General features: G+C 39.5%; 1 protein-coding gene across 1 annotated transcript in view; it reads right to left on the bottom strand.

Moving 5' to 3' along the window:
• The window catches only part of frmd3.S (FERM domain containing 3 S homeolog), a 102,554-nt gene that overhangs the window by 29,216 nt on the left and 46,113 nt on the right, over positions 1 to 27,225 (bottom strand). The window contains exons 3-4 of the mRNA XM_018243867.2: positions 16,276 to 16,318; positions 8,883 to 8,961 (exon numbers count right to left, since the gene is read on the bottom strand). Coding sequence (XP_018099356.1) covers positions 8,883 to 8,961; positions 16,276 to 16,318 — 122 coding nt within the window. The remainder of the gene's footprint in view (positions 1 to 8,882; positions 8,962 to 16,275; positions 16,319 to 27,225) is intronic.

Here is a 27,225-nt window from a genome sequence, read left to right as displayed (position 1 = left end):
AGTGAACACTATTACTGCAAAACAGTTGGAAATATTTATGTAAATAGAAAATATATTTGACACATTACAGACTATCATCTTCTACACATTCTATACTGGCACAGATCAAATAAACCTTATGAATAAAATATAGCCTTTACTTTACATAAACATTGCCTAGGTTTTTTCTGCAGCCTATAGCCGTGCTATGAAAAGGGTTATTTGCATTTATGATCCCTTCACTTTTATTTTGACCTATTTCACCTAATAAATATTATGGGGCAGATTTATCAAGGGTCGAAGTGAATTCGAGGGAATTTTCGAAGTAAAAAAATTCAAAATTCAAAGTAATTTTTTGGATACTTCGACCATCGAATAGGCTACTATGACTTCAACTTCGATTCAAATGAAAATAGTTCGAATATTCGACCATTCGATAATCAAAGTACTGTCTCTTTAAAAAAACTTAGACTTCAATACTTCGCAAAATTAAACCTGCCGAAGTGCTATGTTAGCCTATGGGGACCTTCTACAGCATTTTTCTAAGTTTTTTGAAGTTGAAGTAAAATCGTTCGATCATACGATAAAAACGGTCGAATAGAAGCATTTAATCGTTTGATCAAACAATTTTTTTTCGACTGCAGAATACCCAAATTCGATGAAAAAATTTTGAATTCGATATTCGAAGTCGAAGTATTTCAATTCGATGGTCAAATTTTGAAGTATTTTTAACTTAGAAATTCGACCCTTGATAAATCTGCCCCATGTGTGACATACGTACATCATTGTACACTCTTAACAAGTACAAGTTAGTACTCAGGAAAATTGATAGTGCTATGTAATGTACCAAACAATGACACAGGGTTCACTGTAAACCTGTGGAACTGTCAGAACACAAAGTTTGGATCAAATGTGACACCAGCCATGGCCACATGTCAAAATACACTATATTATTTATGTCAATAAGTTACTAGTTAGTAGCATGTTTTATATTATACATTATATTGAAACTTTAAAGTTTTAGGAGGATTTTTGATTCCTGTGTAAGCTCTCAAGCATTTGCATGGTATAATACAGTGTATAATATACAATATATATATATATATATATATATATATATATATATATATATATATATATATATATATAATACACAAAAGCCGTGAATATCTTGTAAATTATATCCTTATAAACGGTGAGTAGTGATGTCATCAGTTATAAACGGTGAGTAGTGATGTAATTTCTATCACATGACTCACTAAAATTTGTGTATTATAATTAATAAAGTACCCCCAGTTGTAAAATATGAGGATATTAGAAGTTACCTCGGAGTTCCATGACCTGTATAAAAACACTCGGCCTTCGGCCTCGTGTTTTTATATGGTCATGAAACTCCTCGGTAACTTATAATATCCTTATATTTTACAAGAGGGGGTACTTTATTCACTATATAATTTTACCAGCAACAAGTGTGCATCACTTTTCATTTTTGCAAATGTGACAAGGTGGAAGGGATAAAGTTGAGGTGCAAGGTGCATAACAATCCCACACTGAGATCAACAGTATATTATGTAATAAAAAACTGTAAAAAAAAAATCTTTTTACTAGCATTACATGTTAATAAGGCTGAGGCTAGCAAAAGCAAAGTAATTCTGAGGCTCTTTTAAGAAAACATGGCAAAACAATATATTTATCTCTGAACCCATTAAAGGTATGGGATCTATTATCCAGAATTTTTGTGACCTGGGGTTTTCTGGATAAGAGATTTTTCCTTAATTTGGGTCAACATACCTTAAGTCTACTAAAAACGATTAAAACATGAAATAGCCCAATAGGATTCTTTTCCACCAATTGTGCACCTTAGATAGGATCAATCACAAGGCACGGTTTCATTATTACAGAGAAAATAGAAATTAGAATTATATACTTAAAATTCCCTTCATTCCGAGCTTTCTGGGTAAGGGGTACCATTTCTGTACTCCCATAATCCTGTAATTTACTGAAAGGCAATACATGGAGTCCTCGAGTTACATATACCCGACAACTCTTACAAACAGGGGCTATCACAGTAACATAATATGGTTGGCCTTTATTAGCATTTAGCTTTAATAAACCACCTGCCCCAATCCCCTCTGGTGTATGTTGCCTACTGCAGAGCACGGAAAGGTAAAAATAAATACTATGTTAAAGACAAACATCTGTTTTGTTACATTTGATAAGTAAAGTATATGTTTCAACTTACATGCAAATTTAACTTAAGAACAAACCTAAAGACCCTATCTCGTATATAACCTGGGGACTGTAAAGTATAATGTTATAATCTTGGAAAACCAGAACTAGACATTAAACTTGAGAAGGGATTTGACCGCTTCAGAAAAGATAATAATAAGAGACAAAAACAGGAATAAAATGCTTTGTTAACACTATATAAAGACAACAAAGTAAAGCATTCTCGGAAGAAATCCTATTTTGCCTGCGAGCAAGAAATGTAAAACATAGTAATGCCAATTATGTATGCTCTGTTTCAAATGATAAATATAGCTCGTGTGAAAAGCCCTACAGGGGTGTAAACAACAAAAATAAGACAAAACGACAATACAACACTGAAAGAACAGGGATAACATGGAGATCATTTAGAAGTGTTTCACTATGTATCCTTTTAGTGCTACTTTAAAAGTAGTCAACGTACAAAACTAATGTATGAGGAATCACTTGGATAATATAAATACAGTGAAGTGTGAAAAAACTTGAAATGCATAGGGCTTAATGTTGCAAACAGCCAGCAGTAGAAATAAAGCTGGTGTGAAAATTCTTTTATTCATAGTCATAAAAAAAAACTTTTAAGTAGCACAATAAAATTCATACAGTACAGCTATGGGACCTGTTATCCAGAATGCTCAGGGGCTGGGGTTTTCCAGATCTTTCTATAATTTGGATCTTCATACCTTAAGTCTGCTAGAAAATCGTATAAACATTAAAACAACCAAATAGGCAGGTTTTGCTTTAAATTAGAATTAATTACAGTATATCTTAGTTGGGATAAAGTACAAGGTACTGTTTTATTATTACAGGTAAGGGAACCCATTATCTAGAAAGCTCCAAATGACTGAAAGACTGTCTCTCATAGGGGCAAATTCACTAAGCGCCGAAGCGCCAAACGCTAGCGTTACTTCGCTAGCGTTTGGCATTTTCGTTACTGCGCAAATTCACTAACGAACGCTGGCGTAGTTTCGCTAGTGTTACTTCGCACCCTTACGCCTGGCGAAGTTTCGCTAGCGACGTAACTATGCAAATTCACTAACGCGCGCAGTGTACTGAACGCTACCTTTTACGCTAGACTTCCTTCGCCACCTCAGACCAGGTGAAGCCCAATAGAGTAGATAGGGATTGCTTAAAAAAAAAGTCAAAATTTTTTCTAAGTCCCAAAAAACGCTGGCGTGTTTTCTACATTATGGGTGATAGGCTGAAAAAGATCGAAATTTTTTTTGGGGCTCCCCTCCTTCCCCCCTACATTTCCTGACTCATGGCAACTTACCTAGACAGTGGGCACATGTGTAGGGCAAAATAAAATTTTTATTTGATGTTTTGAAGGTTTTCTAGGCATTTGTAGTGCTGATACGTATTCCTCCATTGAAATTTGAATTTGGCGCCGTATGCAAATTAGCCTTCGCTACCGTAAGTTCGCTTTACTTAGCGAATCAACACTAGCGCAACTTCGCAACCTTACGCTACCCCTGAGTGCAACTTCGGATTTTAGTGAATTTGCGAAGCGCTGGCGAAACTACGCCTGGCGAAGTGTGGTGAAGTGCGGCGAAGTTATGCCTGGCGCAACTACGAATCTTAGTGAATTTGCCCCATAGACTCCATTTTATCCAAATAATCCAAATTTTTTTAAAAAGATTTCCTTTTTCTCTGCTATAATAAAACTGTACCTTTTATTTGTTCCAAACCAATATATAATTAATCCTTATATGGAGCAAAACCAGTCTATTGGGTTTATTCAATATTTACATGATTTTCTAGTAGACATAAGGCATGGAGATCAAAATTACAGAAAGATCCCTTATCCAGAAAACCCCAGGTCCCGAGTATTCTGGATAAGAGGTCCCATACCTGTACAGAGAAAAGGAAATAATTTCAAATTTTTTGGATTGTTTGGATAAAATGGAGTCTATGGGAGATGGCCATTCTGGATAATGGGTTTACAAATAACGGATCTCAAACCTGTTGAGATTCTGATGCCATAGGAGTCAATGGGAAGTGTATGTTCAGAATTTGGCAAGTAGAAAATTGCAAAACTTTTTTCTGTGCCTTCTTACTAATTTTTAAATGATTATGCAATTTCAGTCTTTTTGAAGAGGCGATTCGCAGCATTTTCAAGGACAAGGTATTTTTTGGTGTTTTGTAACAATGACAAAAAGACGGGAGGCAAATTCCACCGTGTGACATTGCCTATAGGGGCACATTTATCAAGCATTGTACAACCGTGCAAAAAATCATGTATAATTATGACTGACCTATATTGTTACTTTTCCAAAAATCACCAATGAGTTAAACATGATCACAGAGAAAAAAGCATAGAAAGCGTCTTCAATTTCACCTGGGATAAAATTCTGGAGGTAGACTTCCCATTGACTTCTATTGCATCTGGTTTTAGCTATTTTGATTAAAGTTCACTTTTTGTCCTTGAAGTCAACTTTTAATCAATTGTTCACTAAGAATGTTCAGTTTAGGATAGCCTACTGTATTTTATGCTAAGGAATGTATTTATAATAAAAGCATTAACTTATATTACAAAGCATTGGCTACCACCATGGCAACTGTTACTACAGCCATACATGTCGGTTTGGTTATTGCCATGCCAACAGGCACAAGAGCAATGGTTTCCATGTTAACAGAACTAAGGGTGGCGTGGTTTCCACCTTGATTACCATGTCTCTTTGGTCTCTATGTCACTTGCTCTATTGTCACCATGGTCTCATGGCATTGATTTGTTGTTGTTACTACGGTTTCTGTGCCAACAATCATGACCGCCATAGCAAGAATGGGTTCCAAGTTATATGTCAGGTCTACAAAGCCTCCGTAAATAGCAGCTTTACATGTTGTTAGCTATTTGTTCTCCAAGTTCTTATGTAGACAAGAAAAGTTGATCACAATTGCCCTAACTAGGAAACTTATTCAATTAAAAGGTATTATGCAGATGGAATATAATTAATAAGTGAGCCAGCTGCCTCTAACATGGTCACATAGTTGAAATTGTATTCAATTTCAAAGCTGCACAAACTTATTCTCTCTGTGTGAGGAATGATGCTGTTATGATACCAACAAAATGAAATGCCTGCCAAAATGTCTTATATGGGTGTGATTGGAAAAATAAGGTTTCCAGTTTCAATTAGGTATGCAATAAGTCACACAGTGCACACAAACTGGGCTGGTCCAATTGTTGGCCCAGAGAATGATCGGTGGGACACACACATTTGCGTTACATTCCCGTAAAAGATTATTTTTGCAAAAGTTTTATTAATGCGCATGCTGCAAATATTGGCAATTATGTTGCAAGTAATGACATCTTTCTTGGAGGTGTGGTTGTGGGTCATGGCTACAGTGGGCAAGTATTGCGGGAGTTAGGCAATTTGCCCAGATATGTGTGCGCCTACACAGCAGCTTTTTATGACTGGTAGTTTGTATCGTACTTCTAACTTCTAGCGCCATTAGCAGTAGCTTTAGTATGTGCAAATCATTTATAACAAGTCTTGTGAAAGAAAATGCGCAGTTTCCGTTGAGCACATCTCAGCATCCAAAGTAGCACATTAATTGCAATTTAAAACACTTGTGCACTACATTTTTAAATATATGCACGCGCTAAGCAAACATTTTCAGAGTAACCTTTTCAGAGCTCCACTTGTTTTGCTCTATTCACTGTCCACCTGAGAACAGAGAAGAAAACTGTACTGAGTAAAACCATCCTATGTGTCAAAAGCCTGGTCTCTCATTTCAAAATGCTTCAAGCAATCCACACTTTCCAACTCTTCAACAACAATAAAAGCCTACTCCCTTGTGTCTAACTACACCTGTACCTTATCACTGCTGCTACACAGAAAGTCTCATTGCTTTCCCATGTGGCTCACAGCTCAGAAAAACACCCTTCCCGCAATTCTCCTGAGCATGAAATCTTTCCTTCCTTAATCACAACCTGTTTATTAGATACTTCTCCTTCCTGTAAGACTCTTCCCCACTGTCTCAGCATTTCTCATCATTTCAATGCTTGCTCACAAATTGATTCAAGTGCCTAAATATCATCAGACAGGTTGTTGTAATCCTCCTTGTTTAGTTTATATGTGCTTCTTCCAAATTATTATGATAATCTTACACCTGCCATTTTTTTTTTCGTATTACGACTTTTCTTGGAAAACTGTTAATAACAAAACCTTGGAGGACTCTTACAAAAAATGGAAATTACAACGAATCAGGGAACACAAAGTATGATTATCATACTTTATAATTGATTTTACCATGCCTAATTCCATTTATTTATTTATTGAATGTGCCCAGTATTATTCTGAATCAATATGAAGGCCATTACTAAAAATTTGCTTCTGCTAGAGGGCAAACCAACAGGTGGAGCAGGCTGAGCAACTCTAATATGGTCCATTTTCAAATTCTTTTATTTCAATCCTTATTCCAGTAGCTCCTGTTCATCCATATACTGCAGCTATTTCACCGTGTTGCCACTAATTTATAATATTGTCACACTACCAAAGAAAAGACTTTCCTGCAGTCAGGAACATTAAACTTTAAACAATTTTGGAAAAAATGGTGAAACAAGGAAAGCAACTGAAAAAAATCTTTATTTCTGGAGAACAATCCAAAAACAACTGAACTGAGAAAGTGTTTGAATGTGAACAACCCCTTTAATTCTTTGTTACCATTATCCCTGTCTTTTTTGCTCCATAACTAAACCTCAGCCTACAAAACTCTACTTTAAAGTGATACTGACACTGAAAAAATTATTTTCAAAATATTAATCTACATGAAAAGTTACCTATAGGTCATGTTGATCATTTTTCGCTGATAGTTCTGATTTTTTAAGTAATTGCTACTTGAAGTTCCTAAACTTGAAGTTCCTGCTACTTGAGGTTTTGTAAACCTGACTGTCTCTTCTCAGTTATAGTTTCTAATTCTAATGGACTCCTGCTGCACAAATATGGCAGCCCCCTCCTAGAGGTACATGGGGGTAAGACAGGTAATGTAAAAGCATCACACAAATACTTTTATGGCAAAATTATAAATAGCATTCAAAAACAATGTTATGACAAATACAAAAAAAGGTTATTTGTCTGGTGTCAGTATCTCTTTAAGCCAGGCAGTAAGGAAAGGACTGGCAAATCTCTAAAATTCATGGTTTTTCTATATTCCTTTATAACTCTAAAAATGTAAGATTTACAACTCTAATACAAAAATTCAACAGGTTGCCGAGGTCCTATAAAAGTCAGTGGGATTTGCACTTATCCTATTGAAACTATTTTTAATGGTTTCCTGATTTTTGCTTGAAATGGTCTGAAAAACTCAAATTTATAGGTTTTAGAAATATTAGTATTTTTTTTTATTTTTCAGCTTTTTTTCATTCATGCTTTTTAAATTCTGATCATTTAATACATTTCATGGCATTGGTGGCTTTAGAGAAAGTGAGTTTATTTGTGGTTTCATAAACCTCTATAACCACTAAAATGAGATGGGCCTCTAAGGGGTCTATTCACAACATTCAATTTTTTTTACACAAACCTTTCAAAATGAGTGTGTTTTCTATATTTCTTTAAAATTAGAGATTTAGTAGGTGGAAAAACCATGAAAACCTCTAATTACAATGTTCATCAGGTAAAAGCTGTGGAGGTCACATAGAAGTCAATGGGAGTTGCACTGATCTTATTGGGCCATTTTATTCAATCCAGGCTTTCTGATTTTTTTTTTTGCTAGGAATTGTCCAAAAAACTTGATTGGTATTCTATTTTTTATTTTTTTTTTGTGATTGTTATGCACTTTTTTTTTATTGGTGCTTACATTTCGGATCTTTATACATGCAGCAATAAACATTTTAATATTTATCTCACTAAATATCTATTCTGATGTGACGTGTTTATCTTTCAATAATGTCAATTTAATTAGAGTAGTTCATTGTATAAAATGCATGTGCTGTGCATATAACCAGTTTATACAGCTCATTAGAAAGCTAACCAAAGCATACCAAACTAACTATGTATGTGGGCATACCAAAATCAGTTTCGTTGAAATAAAAAAGCATAAAGAAAGTATAAATTGGTAGTAAAGAGAAAGGAGAGATATCTGAAAGGGAAAAATATACTCTTTGATATGAATTAATTCAGTTGGGCTTATGTAGAAAAGATATATTAATTATTTAAAATATACAAGTTTCAGTGATTTGTGACATTACTAAGCACCAATTCGGAGTGATGATATAATTTAAGCACAATTTATAAGGGTATGTGTGGACTGTAATTCATGGCACTTTTAAAAAAAAATGTAAATATTGTTACAGGTTGAGGACTTATTATTACAGGTAAAGGATTTATCTTGGGACCGGATAAGGGATCGTTCTATAATTTGGATAAACATACACTGTCTGCTAAAAATAATAAATTAAATAAATCCAATAGGATTGTTTTGCCACCAATATACATTCATAAATCTTAGTTAGGATGAAGTACAAGGTACTGTTTTATTATTACAATTTTAGATAACAGATCCCATACCTGTATTATGTAATCATATACAGCATAAAAAAAAAATGTTGTGGGTTTGATTGACAGAACCAGGGTTATGGTTTTTTTTCATAGTACTGAAGTACCAAGTGTCTTTGATGTAACATACATACAAATAGGAAATACCTGGTGAGCTCTTCTTTAATCTTCAATGGTTCATGTGGGTAGAATTTCACTCTAAAGCACATGGTGTATGGTGGATGAGCTGAAACGTTATAAAAAATATAAAAATATAAAAAAAAAAGCATGAGAACAGCAGCAAAGAACAGTCGTTCAATGAAAGTGCAGGAGAGGTTTTTTTTATTAGTCAGTGAAATGGTTAGAACCCCGGTCTCTGGAAGTGCAGTAACTAAATAAAAGCATGGCAAAGATGCCCATGAACATATACTCATAGCATTTCAGTCAGGGTGCGATGGTAGAAGCAGCTATGATAATGACTTTATGTTATGTATAGACCAAGATTTTAATTACTATAAACATAAATTACAGGAAAATAAACAATAAGCACAGGTCATGTTCACAAAGCACTTACCTGTTTCTCGCACAATTTAAAAAAATGTATAATAATAAGGAAACAGTTCCTAAAATGAAGGGCTGACTTAAGGCATAATCCCTTCCATGTAGAAATATTTTTAAATTTGCTGTCAAAGATCTTGATGCACGCTGTTACAGGAGAAAGGCAAACGATACACTACCAGTAAAAGAAATTCGACAGTGTGTGACATCAGATCATGTCAGGCAGTGATTTCATTATACTCAAGGTACCTGTGTTCACATGGTGAAACCCTGAGCCATCATTTTAGGACTGTAGTGGCTAAGCAGAAACATTTATAAAAATATGACATATATAAATATAAGAGTTAGCTAGTACTTCCTCAACGACAACATTAATTCACTTATAGTAAAAATATAAAGAAGCCGGAGATAATTAGTTATAGTAAGAGCAGGTGGATAGTTTATAGCTTAAAGGGATACTGTCATGGGGAAAAAAAATTTCAAAATGAATCAGTTAATAGTGCTGCTCCAGCAGAATTCTGCACTGAAATCCATTTCTCAAAAGAGCAAACAGATTTTTTTTATATTCAATTTTGAAATCTGACATAGGGCTAGACATATTGTCAATTTCCCAGCTGCCCCAAGTCATGTGACTTGTGCTCTGATAAACTTCAATCACTCTTTACTGCTGTACTGCAAGTTAAGGTGGCCATACATGGATAGATCCGCTCGTTTGGCGATGTCGCCAAACGAGCGGATCTCCCTCCGATATGCCCACCTTGAGGTGGGCAATATCGGGCAGATCCGATCGTGGGCCCTAGGGCCCAACGATCGGATCCTAGCATTCGGCAAACGGGCGGTCGGATCGCGGGACCGCATCAACGAACAGATGCGGCCGCGATCCGACGGGATTTTTAAACCCATCTGATCGAGATCTGCCCGACTTTCGGCCAGATCTCGATCAGGGAAGCCCATCGGGGGCCCCCATACACGGGCCAATAAGCTGCCGACACAGTCTGTCGGCAGCTTTTATCGGCCCGTGTATGGCCACCTTTAGAGTGATATCACCCCCTCCCCTTTTTCCCCCAGCAGCCAAACAAAAGAACAATGGGAAGGTAACCAGATAACAGCTCCCTAACACAAGATAGCTGCCTGGTAGATCTAAGAACAGCACTCAATAGTAAAAACCCATGTCCCACTGAGACACATTCAGTTACATTGAGAAGGAAAAACAGCAGCCTGCCAGAAAGCATTTCTCTCCTAAAGTGCAGGCACAAGTCACATGACTGGGGGCAGCTGGGAAATTGACAAAATGTCTAGCCTCATGTCAGATTTCAAAATTGAATATAAAAAAATCTGTTTGCTCTTTTGAGAAATGAATTTCAGTGCAGAATTCTGCTGGAGTAGCACTATTAACTGATGCATTTTGAAAATGTTTTTTTTTCCTATGACAGTATCCCTTTAAGTACAGCCCATGGAATAATACTAATGCCCCCTGCTGACAATCTTGCCTGACATTTACCAACTGTGTTGACTGGAGGTGAAGCATGTTTAGTACATATCAGCCCACGGTTGACTGCCATTACAAACAAGAAGACTGCCTATTTTTAACACCAAGCTAAAAAATCCTCGCATTTGTAAGAATGTTCACATTATTACAAGCTTAAAAACCTCTATAAAACCTCAAAGCAACAAAAGATTTTACAATTGGAGAAGGACATCAACCAAACCTGACCTCACCAGCTTTTAGATGACAAAGTGCTATATTAGAGATTTTAACATTATCAAGCATTAAATAAGTCTGTAGCTGTTCTAAATTGATACATTTGTGTCAATCCATTTGTAATCTTTGTCCCTGCTGAGCAGAGTCCATGAGTTTCATTAAAGGCGGCTCTTAGAATTGATACAATAGTTGGTAATATTCCACAGACACTGCTGAGAAATGTATCAGCTAATGTAGCAAATTGTAACTGTTCAGATTCTGCACCTCAATTACTGAGCTGGTCCAGAGACCAATGGAGCATTAAGGGGGTTATTTACTAAAATCCAAACATTTCTCACAACTTTCTTTTAGGGACAGTAACACCAAAAATGAAAGCGGTTTAATGGTATGTTACTCTGCACAGATAGGCCGGGTGTGTTTGCTTTATAAAGTCTACTATGGTTTATAAATAAGCTGCTGTGTAGCCATGGGGGCAGTTCAACCCCTTTAATACTGTCCAATATTATTTTTCTGTCTTAATTCATAAATGTGCTACTTTTAATTAAACACGAATACTTTATCTTAACCAACAAAAGCCTTGTGTTACATCAGTAATCACCAAAAATAACATGACTCTTGAAAGCAGCAATTCACTCTTGTAATCACAGTTCATAGTGTATGTGGTCTTTGTTTGGAATAATTACAGACATTTGTTTCCCTCAGATATTTAAGGCAGCTGGTGGCTGAGTGTGTAGTTAATACACATTTAGATTCTGCCTCGACCTCTACCATTTAATTTCAAATGATTCAGTTAGCAAAAAATAGTACAAATATTAGTAGGCGACAGCAAATCACATCTGATATTCTTTTATTTCTCTGTATTTGGCACTGTTATAAGGCCCTCTAATGAACGATTGGTGAAAGTGTTGTGCTAATGTTTAAAAAAAATAAATTCGCCTGAATCATTTAATTCAAATGAAATGAATACACTGCTATTATTTTTTTTTACACAGATTCCAAATCTGACTTGTGCTCAAGAGGGTTTTTTTTAAAGTAACTGGGTTCTTAAAGTTAATGTGACCCCGTTATCTAGTGACTGCTGTATCTTATCATAGTACTTTTCTAGCCTGGAACTTGGGAAATTACTTCTAAGAAAAAACTATTTTCCTTTTGCTGAAAGTTTGCAAGTTTTGACATTTTGCACTTTAGTAAATAACCCCATTATGTCCAAGGTAAATGGCATTTGTGAGCAGGAGCTTCTTCCTAATATGGGAGTCAGGGAATAAGACATATTCTGCTGCAATGCACAGTATCCTATCTATTTTTCCCCACTATTTATTTTTATGCTTCCTCCATAGTGTGCAGATAAGATGTCACGGGCAACCTCGAGCCACCCAGCTTCTGAAGCATGATTAATAATGCATATTCACCATTTTAATCAGACTGTGTTTCTTTTTATTTTAGCTAGTCATTCCTTGCCCTACCTCCCACATCCCTCAACAATTTTTTCCCACATCCTACAGATAGAATGATGTATTTATTAAAAAGTGTTCCCAGTAAGCACATATGGGGGCAGATTCACTAACGGCGACTTTTCGGTAGTATCAGCCTCGCACCCATCGCACCACTTCGCGAGGCACAAATGCGGCATGAATACGCTAAAATGCGAAGTTTCGTCCCGGGCTTCGAACACTGGTGACTTTTTGTTAGAGTTACTTCGGCTGTGAGAGCATTTCATAAAGAAGATGTGCTGCAAAAGACTTCAGGACAGCACCAACAAATTTTTTATATTACACGGCAATGTTTCAGGCCACATGGCCTTTTGTCAAGCTTGACAAAAGGCCATGTGGTCTGAAATGTTGCCGTGATGCCCCTGTGAAGCACGAATAAAGGCGTTTTAATATAAAAAATTCGTTGGTGCTGTCCTGAAGTCTTTTGTCGTTTGTGGTGCCAGTGGAAAGTGGCCACTGGTGGACGTGCACCACCCACAAAGAAAGAGTGAAAATCGTTGTGCTGACTGCTTGTCTACTACATAAAGAAGATGTGCTAACATTAATTTGTGCCTAGCGAAACTTTGCTAGTGATCTTGCGCTTAGGTCAATTTGCATAGGGTGGGAAATTTAAAGTTGTATGTATGTCTTTATTATAAATGTCACTGCAAATGGTTTAAGTCACCGATTTTATTACACATGTCCAGGGAACCTTAATAAAGGCAAGAGAGTTAACATTATGCCCTACACATGAGCCCACTGTAAAATTAATGTGGAGAAAACAGCTTACCCAAAAAAGTAATTTAGGAGTTTTTCAGCCAATCCCGCTTAAAAAAAGGAAAAGTCGCCAGTGTTTTTTGAACTTTAATGCATTTTCAGCACACAGGATATGATGTAAGTGATTGAGGAAGATCTAGCTTCTTTTTAGCACTTCACCTGGTCTTAGGTGGTGAAGTCAACTCTGGTGAAAGAGGTAATGTCAGATCCGCACTTTAGTGAATTTGTGGAGTTACAATCGTTCGCCAGATTGAAAAGTCGCCTGGCTATAGAGTGCCAATGAACGATAGTGACAGTCCCGTTCAGCAGCAAATGGCGCCTGCGCCTGTTAGTGTGAGAAAATCTTACCCTGGTGGTCTAGTGGGGGGGACGGCAGGGACGCCTGCCGCCCCCTCGGCGGGAACGCTCGCCGCATTGAGCCGTTTCAGCAAGCGCCGGTCTGTTAGGGCGCGCGCGCGCGCCTCTTCCTGGGTTTATGCGCATGCGCGCTGACGTCAGCGCGCAGTGGCGCGAAATTCAAATGCTATTTAAAGGGATCTCTAGTTTTATTCAGTGCCCGTGATAGGATTTGTTCCTGGTGCTGTTAGCTTTTGCTATTCCGTTTGAAATCTGATCCTGATTATCTGTTTTGACCCCTGCCTGCCTGTTTGACTATTCTGATCTCTGGAACCTGACCCCTGCCTGCCTTCGACAACTCTTCCTGCTAAATCCCTTGATTGATAACCTGGTTTGACCCTTTCCTGCATGACGATTCTCGATATCTGCCTGCCTCGACCCTGCCTGTCTGACGATTCTCTTGCCTGTTCCATTTTTACCGAGACCATTGGCTTAACTGACTTTTACAACAGTCGTGCCCCTTTGCTTGCCAGAACTCCTCGCTTTGCTCCTCTCGAAAAGTCCAGGTGGCATCTGAGTACGCTGAGGGCTCCTCCCGAAGCCAAAGGCGGTCACACTACTGGTGAAGCCGAGCCGAGACCAGGGAGCTTGGCATTAGTTCTGGTTTAGGGTGCCGACCGTGACAGTAAGTGAGTTGGCGATGTCCCTGTGTGTGGCAACGCTGGTGAAAAGTCGCTAGCGTTGGCCACTTTGCTCTTTAGTAAATCTGCCCCATGGTGTCTTAACTAATGAACTAATGAATGATAACACTGAACACATAGGGGCACATTTACTAAGCTCGGGTGAAGGATTAGAATGAAAAATACTCCGAATTTCGAAGTATTTTTTTTGGCTACTTTGACCTTCTAATCGAACGATTCGAACTAAAAATCGTTCGACTATTCGAAGTACTGTCTCTTTAAAAACAACTTCGACCACCTACTTCGCCGCCTAAAACCTAACGAGCACCAATGCCATAGGTATCCAAATCTTGGATAAAGAAGACCGCTGGTTTGAACGAGGCGTGAAAGAGGCGATTCATGTCAAGGTGGAGAGACCATCTCTGAACAGAGGCGGGGGCCTTCGACACCACCTGTCTGCTACATACAATGCTGTTCTAACGTCTGTACCCCGGCAGATTCAGAATACTTCACACATCCATTCATGCAACTCTCACAAGTAACACCTGTATCTAGGAGTTGCATGACACATTGGATAATCCTATCACAGTAACTACACAGAATCAATGTGAATTTCTTCAGATGTCACCTCTTTGAAGAGTTACAATGTGCCATTGTAAATGGATTAGTGGAAGAGTTTATATGCCGAGAACTTCCCACACCAGTCAGTTGAACTGAAGAAGCTGCTCGGATGAGTAGTGAAACGTCTTCATTGATTACTCAGCAAGTCCAGTTGTTTTTAGATTGACCTATACTAGATACCAATGCCATAGGCTTTCTAGGCAATTTCTGATTGAAGGAAAATCATTTGATCGATGGATTAAAATCCTTCAAAACGATTTTTCCTTCGATCGTTCGATCAAAGTAATTGCGGTATATCCTTCGTCTTCTATATTCGAAGTCGAAGGATTTTACTTAGATGGTCGAATATCAAGGGTTAATTAACCCTCAATATTCGACCAATAGTAAATGTGCCCCTAGGAATATAGGAATATTAATGGCCTAAGGGACACATCCCAGAACTGAGACAGCAATACACTATATTGCTCTATATACAAATGCTCAGAGTCCAGATATATTTTGATTTAGTGCTTTGGCCTTTAAAGAGACAGGCTTCATCTTGATGTAATGGTCAGTACTTTCTGACTTGAAGACTCTGTGCAGTGACCTGAAAGCCTTCATCAGCTCGGAAGCTAAAATGGCATGCTATTTCAGATAGTAAAGCTTTCAAAGATCTCAAGATTTATACCCAAATGTTCGTAAATTTCACTTTTCTACTAAGAAAGAGCAAGATGAGCTTAAGGTCACACAATGGCTTTAAACCGTCAACATTTTTTGTTTGTTTTTAGCGTCGCCCCCCCCCCCCTAAATTCAAATACCTACTTCTCATCAAGATATTTAATTTCTTATAAATTTGACAAGGGATGGGGGTTGTCTTTTCTTTAAAAAAAACAAAAACAAAAGATTGCAGAGAAAAGCTGAAATCAAGAAAAAAAACCACCTTTTTTGTCACAGCAAAACTCAAGCCACAGACAGAAAGCCAACAGCACAATAAGTACAAGAATAGTAGGACAACCACGCACAAAACAAAAATGCATGAGTAAAGAAAATTCTATGACCAAATCAGACATTTGCTCTCATTTATCATTAGTTGAATTGCTATTAGTTAATTTCTAATTTAATTTCTATGTTACTTTGAGACCAACATTTAAAGGGGGTCACTAATCAACATTGGGCAGTAACCCATGTCAACCAATCAAATTGTTGTATTCATTGTTCAGATTGCTACTGGCTGACATAAGCAAATCACTATGGATATCTGCACAGCAGCACATGGGCAAATATGCCCTGTGTTGATAAATTAGTCCCATTGTGTGAAAACACTGAGCAGTGACGAAAGCACAAGTGGGCAGTATTGGAAAATTAACAAGACTGCAAACTGCTTCTGCTAACATATATTAAACAAGGGTATATTTGCACAGTAGGTTCTGAATACTTACATTTCATCTGTTTGGCAATAGGCTTGCTGGGATCGAGCCAGTGCTGTAAAAAGGAAGCAAAGGATGGTTGGTAAAGGAGTGGGTCACGGTTGTGGAACAGCATTCTATTATCAAAACATACACCACTGATTCATACCATCCAAACAGAAATGATATTGTTATTGTTTTTATTGTTATCCTTTATTAATATAGTGCTGACATATTCTGCTATGCCTTACACATTATTGTCCCTGAACAAGTGGATGTTTCATGAAATAGATGTTCAGTGACAAATTTGCTAGAATCCCAGTGTCATTCAGTTCAAATGTTTAGATTCATTGGCATTGATAATGTTTGTCTTGTAACCCCTTGTTTAATTATCCCCTTGAGACAAAAGACATAGCTTTTTTAATGTACACCCATAAAATTATATTTATTGGTTTTTTTTACTTTAAGGGGCAGATTTATCAAAGGCCAAGGTGAATTTTCGAATGAAAAAAATGTGAATTTAGAGCTATTTTTTGTGTACATCAACTAGGGAATAGTCCAGATTCGATAGTCCAAAATTTGAATATCGAAATTTATCATGTACTGTTTGACTTTGACCATTTGCCATCTAAAACCTGCCCAATTGCTGTTTTAGCCTATGGGGGACCTCCTAGAACCTATTTGGAGTCAATTGGTGGACTTGGGCAAAACTTTGAATCGAATTCGATCGAATGTGCTATTCCTTCGCTTCAAACGATTCGAATTTGGCTGAAAACTGACCTATTCGACCCAAAAACAACTTAGACTTAATTTCGGTTGGTCTTTTTGAATTCGAATTTCAAAGTTTTTTCAATTCGAAATTCGACCCTTGATAAATACGCCCCTAAGAGTATACCTTATACAAAATTTTCTGACAATGCTCCTTTTCTTCGACCAACTTGCTCTCTGGGTGGTCTTCTCTAATTTGGTACTGCTGGCAGCAAACCATCTAAAAACTGATAGCACAGTCTTCCTTTCAGCACATGATGTGAGTATGGCATTTATAGATCTAAATCCTAACAATGAATATGGCTAAAAATGCCATATTGTATATACTGAACTTATTGCACCAGCCTAAAGTTTCAGCTTGGCAATAACAGCAATGATCCAGGACATGAAACTTGTCACAGGGGGTCACCATCTTGGAAAATGTCTGCGACACTCACATGCTCAGTGGGCTCTGAACAGCTGTTGAGAAGCTTAGTTTAGGGGTCGTCACAAATTATCCAGCAGAAAATTAGGTTTGCCTGTAATATAAGCTGATGCTTCAGGGCTGATTATTACATTCTGATGCTAATTGCACTGGTTTCTGTGCTGCCACGCAGTCATTATCTGTATTAATTACTAATCAGCCTTATATTGTGACATTTATATTCTATGCGGGGAATGTAATTAAAGTCACAAAAAGCAAACAAAGATAACTTTCTAAGTAAGAAATTTTATTACATTCACTACGCACTGTGTCAAACTATAAAATTTGAAAACCTTATTCCACTTTGCAAGTGGTCGCTGAACTGTTTCCGGGTTCACAAAAGCTATATTAAATTTGTCCAAAGGAAAATATGTTCTCAAAGAGGCATAACTTTTTCGCATTGCGAATATTTTTTCTTTTACCGATTTTTATTACAGTCCCCCAAATGCGTACTGTATATTTTGGTACTGTATATTTTGACTTGGTCCCTATGCTCAGTTAGTGATCTCAGCCCAGAGCATGTGCAGTGAATTAATAGAAAATAAGATGGGGAGCTACTGGGGCATCTTTGGAGGCACAGATCTTTACTGCTCAATGGCTGTGGTTGCCTTGGTCTGATACAGAAACCCAAAACATAATGTACATTTCTAGCCTACTTCTTTAGTTAAACTTTAGTTTTCCTTTAGGCACTGCTGAGCTATAAGACCTTATCAGGTATTTTCAGACACTTTCCTGGATTGCTCCATGGTTTGGATATGCCAGGGGCATAACAAAAAATTGATGTATTTGTTCTGATGACAGATTTCTTGCAGTTTGGACTTTTCTCTCAGCAGAACTGGTGAGCTGTTATATTTTGTAAAAACAATGTTGGTCCTATATAAAAGGAATTGCTTCTTCTTTAGATTACTAGTCTATTCCAAGCTTTGTTCCTCTGTATACTGTACATTATACCTAATGGCCTAATTCTGTATGGATGAGTATCACATATGCACTTGCTGGGGTTGAAATGTGCCATTATTTGTCACTTGTAACTACAGACAATCCAATTTGTACACAAAGGGAAACACATTCAGGGATAAAGATTACAATGCAATTATGCAATTATTGTAAAAATATAATCAGTTTTCTATTTAAAGATATAAGTAGCAAAAGATAATCTAGGCAGAATGCAGCATGCAAAACAATTAGCACAATGCTTACAAGAACAGTTATCCAAATAAATCAAACAGTTAGAGAAAACAACTGAACATGTTGAAGAGAACAGATCTTATTGGATGTAACTTGGAATAACTACACTGCTGCAATGTATATGAGTCTCTATGGGCTATGTCACGAGTGGCATTGGCTTGGCTAGCGCAGTAAATAACATGAATGGCATGTGCCTGTAAGTTAATGGGGCCACAAAACGCTTGTGTGCATTTGATGGAATTTTTTTTTTTCTGCTTCTATAATTTTTTTTTTCCAAGACAAAATATTTTCAATGTCCTTTGTTTTTGATGGTATTTTTGATGTACAAGCAGTGTTAATTTAACCATCTTTAAATTAAAGATGGTTAAATTAACACTGTGCCACTGTAGTATGGACAATATTCTATTCATTCTAGAAGTTTAGAAGTTGAGAAAAGTAAAAAGGCTGCTCAAGCATAACTTAAAGGGGTTGTTCACCTTTGAATTACATTTAATATGCTATAGGTAGTGATATTCTGAGACAATTTGCAATAAGATTACATTTTCTATTATTTGTGGTTTTTTAGTTATTTAGCTTTTTATTCCGTTGCTCACCAGTTTGCAATTTCAGCAATCCGATTGCTAGGTTCCAAATGACCCTAGCAACCATTCATTGACTTCAGTAAGAGACTGGGATATGAATAGGTGAGGACCTGAATAGAAATATGAAAATAAAAAGTAGCAATTAAAATAATGCTGTAGCTTTACAGAGCGTTTGCTTTTTAGATGCGGTCAGAGACCCCTATTTGAAAGCTTGAAAAAGTCAGAAGAATAATTCAAAAACTATAAAAAAGAAAAAATGAAGTCCAGCTGAAAAGTTGCTTAGAATTAGTAATTCTGTAACATACTAAAAAGTGAAGTTACTGTATGTGACAGAAAACTACATAACACTATAAACCCTTTGAGTGCCAGGCAGAGTGCCCACACCAAATCCATACACTTCTTTCTAATTCATCTAATTCCTTTTTTCAGCTTGAAAAAGGAAATAAGATGTTCTGAAAGCTTGATATGATTATATTAGTTATCCAAATAAAGGTATCGCCTTTATACCACTTTTGTTATTTTTTATTTCAAAAGGGTTGCCCTATAACAATGAAAAATATACAGATATAAATCTAACACAATACAAAGGGAGCACAAGGAGATTTTGTGTACTCACCGTTAAATCTCTTTCTCTTCTGTCACTTGGGGGACACAGGGTCACTGGGGTATAGCTAGTACCATTAGGAGGCAGGACACAACAAGTAAAGAAAACTGGCCACTCCCCTACTGGCTATACCCCCTGCAGGCGGAGCTTAGCTCAGTTTGTACCACAGTCAACAGGCATATATATATATATAACTTGAATCTAATAAAACTGAAAACATCAGCGCCGGGCCAACCCGGCCAGGCGCCCTAGGCAGCTTGGCGGGCCAAGGCTCTGTGCGCGCTCGACTGCGCATGCGCAAAAGTGCGCTCCAGTGCGCATGCGCGAAAGTGTGCTCCAGTGCGCATGCGTAAAATGTGTGCGCGCATGCGCAGAAGCGCATTTTCACGGAAGCTGCCAGTGCCAGCCGAGGAGAGACGGGACCGGACACGGGGTAGGCGACAGAGCAGGTACGTGCCTGGCGCCCCCTCAGCTTTGCGCCCTAGGCATGTGCCTACTCTGCCTACCCCTAGTTCCGGCCCTGGAAAACATTGTAACATACTGTACCATGTCTAGTGAAAAAGTAAAGGCCTCAGTTCAGGGGGGGAAGCCCTGTGTCCCCCAAGTAACAGAAGAGAAAGAGATTTAACGGTGAGTGCACAAAATCTCCTTTTCTCCTAGTCATCTTGGGGGACACAGGGACACTTGGGACATACCAAAGCTGTCCCTTGAAAAATCCCGGGTGGGAATAGAGGCCTAAGCGGCTTGAAGCACCTTTCTGCCAAAGCAAGTGTCAGAAGCCGCAAAGGTAATAAAGTGGTAAAATTTGAGTGGACCGAGGTCCATGTAGCTGCTTTGCACAGCTGTCCTGGTGGACGCCTGGTTTCAGAACGCCAAGGACATACTCACGCCTCTAGTGGAGTGAGCAGTGAGTCTGACTGGTGGAGTCTGGCCTTGTGCCGTATAGGCTCTCTGAATTGCTTGTTTGATCCAGCGGGATATGGTTGCTTTAATAGCTGAAGCACCCTGGTTTGGTCCTGATGGGAGGACCAGTAGCGAGTCAGATTTACGTATGTCTTGAACTCTATGTAGATAGAATTTTAGAGCCTGCACTAGGTCTAAAGTGTGCAATGCCGTCTCCTTCTGATTTGCTGGTGCAGGACAGAAGGTCAGAATCACTATCTCCTGGTTGAGGTGAAATTCTGAAACGACCTTAGGCAAAAAAGATGGGACTGTGCGGAGCACTGCCCTGTCATGATGGAAAACGAGGTATGGTGACTTACATGAAAGAGCGCTTAGTTCTGAGACGAGCCTTGCTAAGGCAATTGCAAGCAGGAAAAACGGTTTTCCCAGTAATCCATTGAAGAGGGACGGAGCCCATTGGTTCAAAGGGAGGACGTTGTAGTGCACGCAGTACTATCATGAGATCCCAGATAGGGACTGGTGCTCGAACGGGAGGAGCCAGATGAGCTACCCCCTGCATAAGGTTGACTTCTGGCGTGCCCCACCGTTCCAAATATTTCGTCCTTCAGTGACCACTCGCCTGGGTCCAGTGACTGCTGGCTTAGGAAGTCTGCTTCCCAGTATAGTAACCCCGGAATGTAGATGGCTGACAGATGGGTTTGATGTAGTTCGGCCCACTGGAAAATGAGCTTTATCTCGTTCAGCGCCCCTCTGCTACTTGTACCCCCTTGGTGGTTGATGTAAGCCACCGCGGTGGAATTGTCCGACTGTATTTTCACTGCTTGGCCCCTCAGCTCCTTCTGCCAATGGAGTAGTCCTAGACGAATTGCCCGGATCTCGAGCAGGCTGATCTGTAGCTTTCTCTCGTCGAGACTCCATTTTCCCTGTGCTGGTCGGCCTTCGAGAACTGCTCCCCATCCGAATAGGCTCGCATCCAATGTGAGAATGCACCAACCGGGTTCTCCGGGTTCTCCTTACCTCACCCGGTAAGGTGAGCGGAGTGTAGCCACCAGTGGAGGGATGCCCGTGTGAGACAGACGAATCTCTTGGAGTAAGGATTTTCGATTCCAGCTAGCGAGAATGTTCCACTGGAGCTCCCTGAGGTGAAATTGAGCAAAGGGTACCACTTCGATGGTGGATACCATAACCCACAGCACTTTCATACAAAACTTGGCTGTGTGAAGTGGCTTCTGGAGGAGTTATCTGACTAGGGTCTGAAGGTGAAGTACTTTCTCCTGAGGGAGGGAGATCCGCTGATTCAATGTGTTGAACTGCATCCCTAGGAATAGCATGGATTGGCTGGGCGTCAAGGATGACTTGTTCAGATTTGGAACCCAGCCGAGTTCCTGTAACATGTCCATAGTTATCTGGAGGGACTGTTAGGCCTCTGAGAATGAGAGGGACTTGGTCAGAAGGTCGTCCAAGTACGCGATGATGGATATCCCTTTGTTGCGAATCACTGCTGTAGTTGCAGCCATGATTTTGGTGAAAACCCTTGGCGCAGATGTTAGGCCAATGGAAAGACTTATGAATTGGTAGTGACGATTTTGGAATGCAAATCTCAAGTATTTCTGATGCGGAAGGAAAATGGGTACATGTAAGTACACATCCTTTATGATGAGGGAAATCAGAAATTGTCCTGGGGACATTGCTGAGATGACTGATCTGAGGGATTCCATCTTGATTCTCCGTGGCCAAATGAATTTGTTCAGCTCCTTGAGATCCAGTATGGGATGGACAGATCCGTCTTTCTTGGGCACTACGAAGAGGTTTGAGCAGTATCCCTTGAAGCACTCTCTGTGAGGAACTGAATTAATCACCTCTGCTTGAAGCAAACTGGAGATAACGGATTGGAATGCTGTGTGCTCTGCTAGCTCCTGGGGGAGCCTGGACATGAGGGGGACTTGAGGAAAACTCTATGTGGTAACCTTGAGTGATAATTTAGTGAATCCATGAATCCTGAGTGAGTGCGAACCACTCGTGGGCATTGTGCCTGGAGGGACAGTGTCATGCTGAGGTATTTTTGTACGCAGTCTTGGAAGTGTGCTTTCGACCCTGACAGTTTGTTCTTTGTTTACTGCCATAGCGCCCTCGTGTTGGAAAGGACTGTCTTGGGGGAGAAGATCGTGTGCTCTTGGTTTGGGAGCCACGAAAAAACGTACCCCTACTGAAGGAGGAGCGTGATTTGGGTTGTGGCAGCAAGGTACTCTTGCCCCCTATGGCTTGACTACTGATTTTGTCCAAGTCGGGCCAAAAAGTAGCTTTCCTTTAAAGGGGATGGATGTCAAGGATTTCTTAGAAGAAAGGTCTGCTGACCATAGTTTCATCCAGAGAGATCTACGGGCCGCCACTGAGAGTGCTGATGATCTGCTGATCACTTGTGCTGCGTCTAGCAAAGCCTCACAGAGGTAATCATTTGCTTCCTTGATCTGGGATGCCAACAGAGAAAGTTTGTGGCGAGGTGCTCCCGAAGCGATAGCGTCGAGGAGGGAGTCGGACCAGGATTGGACTGCCCTGCTGACCCATGCCATGGCTATAACTGGGTGAAGAGAGGTGCCCGAGGCTGAGAACACAGAGCGTAACAGGCTCTTAAGCTTCTTATCCATGGAGTCTTTGAAGGAGGAGGTGTCTGGAACTGGCAGGACTCTGAGGATAGTTTGGGAGATTCCTCCCCTTCGTGGTCTGAGGCAGAGGATAGTTCACCTTCCAAACGGTCGCAATCATTCCCAGAATCTAAGAGGGATGGAGAGGAGTGTCTGGGAGGAGTATCGCTTTCCTCCTCAGAAGGAGATGGTGCTCTGCGCTTGGATGCTCTTGCCTTGGGGTTGTCCAGGTGGGACAGAAGCTTGTCCAATGAAACTGCTAGTTTTGGAATTCCTGTGGCTAGTTGTGATGCCCACTATGGAATAGGGAGGTCACTGGGTGGCTGGTTGTCAGTATTAGAAACTGACGGCTCGCCCTGAGCAGGCTGACTCACCAGAGGTGGAGTAGGTTCTGAGGGTTCTGAGCCCTGAACTGACGGTTTACACCTTACACAAAGGGGGTCTTTGTGCCTTGAGGGCAGCCGTTTGCGGCATTCGGCACAGGCTCAAGAACCTTACTGTAGCAGGTGCACCCCTTGAAAAAAAGGCTGCCACTGTTCCCCTCAGACATGGTGGCTAGAAGAAAAAAACACTTGAATGTATTAGGGTAACCCCTAATGGTATGCAGCTGAGTAAAACTGCTGCCTGCTTGGAGTAGGGTCAGTAGAAACAAACACACTAACCTGTGTGCCGAACCGCTTCTGAACAGTAGAAGGGATTTTGTCTTGCCGAGTTGTGCGCCTATGTAGAGAAGAAACTCTCCCCGTGTCTTCTGGCAGCCAGCTTTCCTCCTGAAAGGGGAGGAGACGCAGCTGTTGGTCTGTGATAAACACCATAAGCCCCTGGAGACAGTCCAACGTTGGAAAACGCCCAATAAGGATCTTGTACTCAGTGTAGAAGTCCTGAGCATCCTCTGTTGTCAGACAACTGACATGTAAAAGATCACATCCTCACCTCCTGAGGACACAACTAAAACTGAGCTAAGCTCCACCTGCTGAGGGCATAGCCAGTAGGAGAGGAGCCAGTTTTCTTTACTTGTTGTGTCCTGCCTCCTAATGGTACTCGCTATACCCCAGTGTCCCTGTGTCCCCAAAGATGACTAGGAGAAATGTTAATAAGCAAACAGCAGCTTTGCATATAAACAAGGCACCAGCATTGATATGGCGATGTAACATTAACAGTAAAACTAACAATGGGATGTGGTTTTTGTTCACGTGGGGGGAGGCGGGGGGGCCTGGCACCGCTTGGCACTGCTTGGAAGGCCTGTGATACTTGTATGCATGAAATGCTGGAGACCTCAGTATGTCTTTTATAGAATTCACCTAGTGCTTCTTTAATCATTTGTGCTGCCATTTCAACCATGCAAAAAAGGGGGGGTTAACTGGGTGTGTGGTACAGTATTTGTGGTCATGGTGACAAAACCCTCTTTAAATTTTTCAAGCAGTAAGTTTATGTAAGTTACTGCTATGCATATAATGTAACAAAGAATGCTATTTTCAATCTAACTTTATACAACAGAACACATTTTAAATACAGACCCCGTTTATTTGTTTAACTCTAAACATAGGTTTATAAAAGACCGTATTTTGTGTACCTGTACCTGGAAGGTTACCTGGTGGTCTAGGGAGGCAGCAACAGGGACGCCTGGTTCTGTCATAGTGGGGACACCCACAGTCTTCTTGCATATGACATAATACTAGCCCATGTATGTGCGCAAGTCAAATGTCCGCTAGTTGTACCGCAAATAGGCGTTGGCGCAAGTCGGCGAGCAGGTGAAGTCACCTTGGCGTTGAAACATGCTTGTTTAAATCTGTCCCTAGCTGCACTCCAATGACGTTTTAGGTCTATATTCTATAGTACATGGGTGCGTTCTTCTTGTGTTTCTGCCTGGAATTTGAACTGTGCCTGTCTGCTTGAACAAATCAGTAGCACTTCCATTGTATTTACAAAAATCTTTACCTAGCCTTGGAGTGCACCCACAACCCTTGCTTGCCCATTGACCCTTACCTATCTGACCTTGCTTAAAATCTGCCTGGACTGAATATTGCCTGTAGGTGACTACGAGTTATCCTATTTCAAAGCCCATCACACAGGGTCAGACTGGAGCCTTCTGGGCCCACCTGGGCTGCAAATGAAGGGCCCTCCTCCCAGGTCCTCCCGACCTTTGATTCCCTGGTCTGGACACAGCGCAATGCACACGCACTCTGCATGCCTGCGTGAACCTGACGCGCTCTGCGCACAGGGTTATTTCTTCATGCGGCAGCTGGGGGGAGCAGGTCTGGGCTGGCAGGGGCCCGCGAGGGCCGGGGCCCACTGGGTTTTTTCCCGGTGTCCAGCCGGCCCAGTCCAACACTGCTTTCACACTTCTTTGAAACTGTTTCAAAGCAATTATTTGGTTTATAATTTAGAAATGCTATTAAAGCTCTTGCTGATTCAGAATAAAAATCCAATATTTATCACTAACTCACAACACAGATATTTAAAGTGCTAACAGGTGAGATTGCTGCTACCCTAAAGGGTGCTAATTTGCATCCTATACTTGCATTTATTCACTTCAGAACAATTTGTTTCTGCAATGGGATATATTTAAATATTTAATCAGTAGCCTAAATGAAGGGTTGTATATTAGTCAACAGGAGAAGTCCTGAAGATTTTCTGATCTGCACTGGGTTTCATGCAATAATCTGAAGATTTGTGGTTTTCGGGCAAAAATGCAAAAAAATCAAAAAAATTCACATGATTCAAATTTTTTCACGTTATTTTTTTTTTTAGTTTTTTACCACACAGGAGATTTTAAGGACCATCAAGTCTCTGACTAATTTCAGGGTCCATAAGCCTCACTTACAAAATATACAGAAAACTATTAGCGTATAACAAATTGTTGTCATCATGTTGCTTGTCTCACAATGGCTTATACAACTTTTACTATATAAGCAACTGCTGTAGTTGTATTATTATCAAACATGCTCAGAAGAGCTCAGAGAATAGTATGAGACATACTATAAAAATTATAGTATAGTATAAACCTGAAGTTAAGAAAATGCCAGTGTTCTTTCAAACTAAATATTTTTATCATTGCAAAGAAGAAAAGGTTAATGTGGTTAATGATACCTTGATAGGCTGACATTCCTCCACCTCGTGACCTTTGCAGTTAAAGTATGCAAGCAAATAAGCTTGAAGCAGAATAATGAGGATATATGTCAGCAGTTTAAGTTTTTTTGTGAGATATCACACCTAGCTTATCCTCTGACAAGCATTCAACAAACTGAAGCATCTAACATCCCTAACAGCCAGAAGAAAAATAGCAATTTATACAGACTGTTCTTCTGTTGCTTTAATACAACATAAACCCTTGAAATTGAATAATTTCTTTTGATCTCATTTCCAATGTATTTCCTCCTTCCTTCCTACATTGTGAATGTAATTAAAGATTTTAGAGTGCTGCTTTCTGAAGCTGACACATTATTTAACTGAATATGCTAGATGCTTCTTAAGTGGGAAACTGGGAATTCAGTCTTCATACAGTCACTATACCTTCATTTTCTATGTATCATTTTGAGAAATTATTATTAAACCACAATTGCCAGGCTTTTGGCTCAAATGGCACAGGTTACATAGCAGATAACATATAACTTTGAAAACATTATGCTATTCAACAAAGCTTGTTTGTTATTTGCCATATAATATAAAGACTAGACCAATCTGTACATTCAAATACCACTCTTAGGTGGCCCATCCAGCATATGTTAAGGATATAAATTAACATATTAAAACAAGTTATTTTTCTTCCCACTATGACAGCTGCCCTTTAATTGCCCTTTACTTTACTTTACTTTACTTTAGTGGTGGTAGAAG

This window comes from Xenopus laevis, chromosome 1S (assembly GCF_017654675.1).
Source record: "Xenopus laevis strain J_2021 chromosome 1S, Xenopus_laevis_v10.1, whole genome shotgun sequence".
In the NCBI taxonomy this organism is placed as follows: domain Eukaryota; kingdom Metazoa; phylum Chordata; class Amphibia; order Anura; family Pipidae; genus Xenopus; species Xenopus laevis.
Note: the sequence above shows the minus strand (reverse complement) of the source record. Positions and strands in the feature narration are given on the sequence as shown.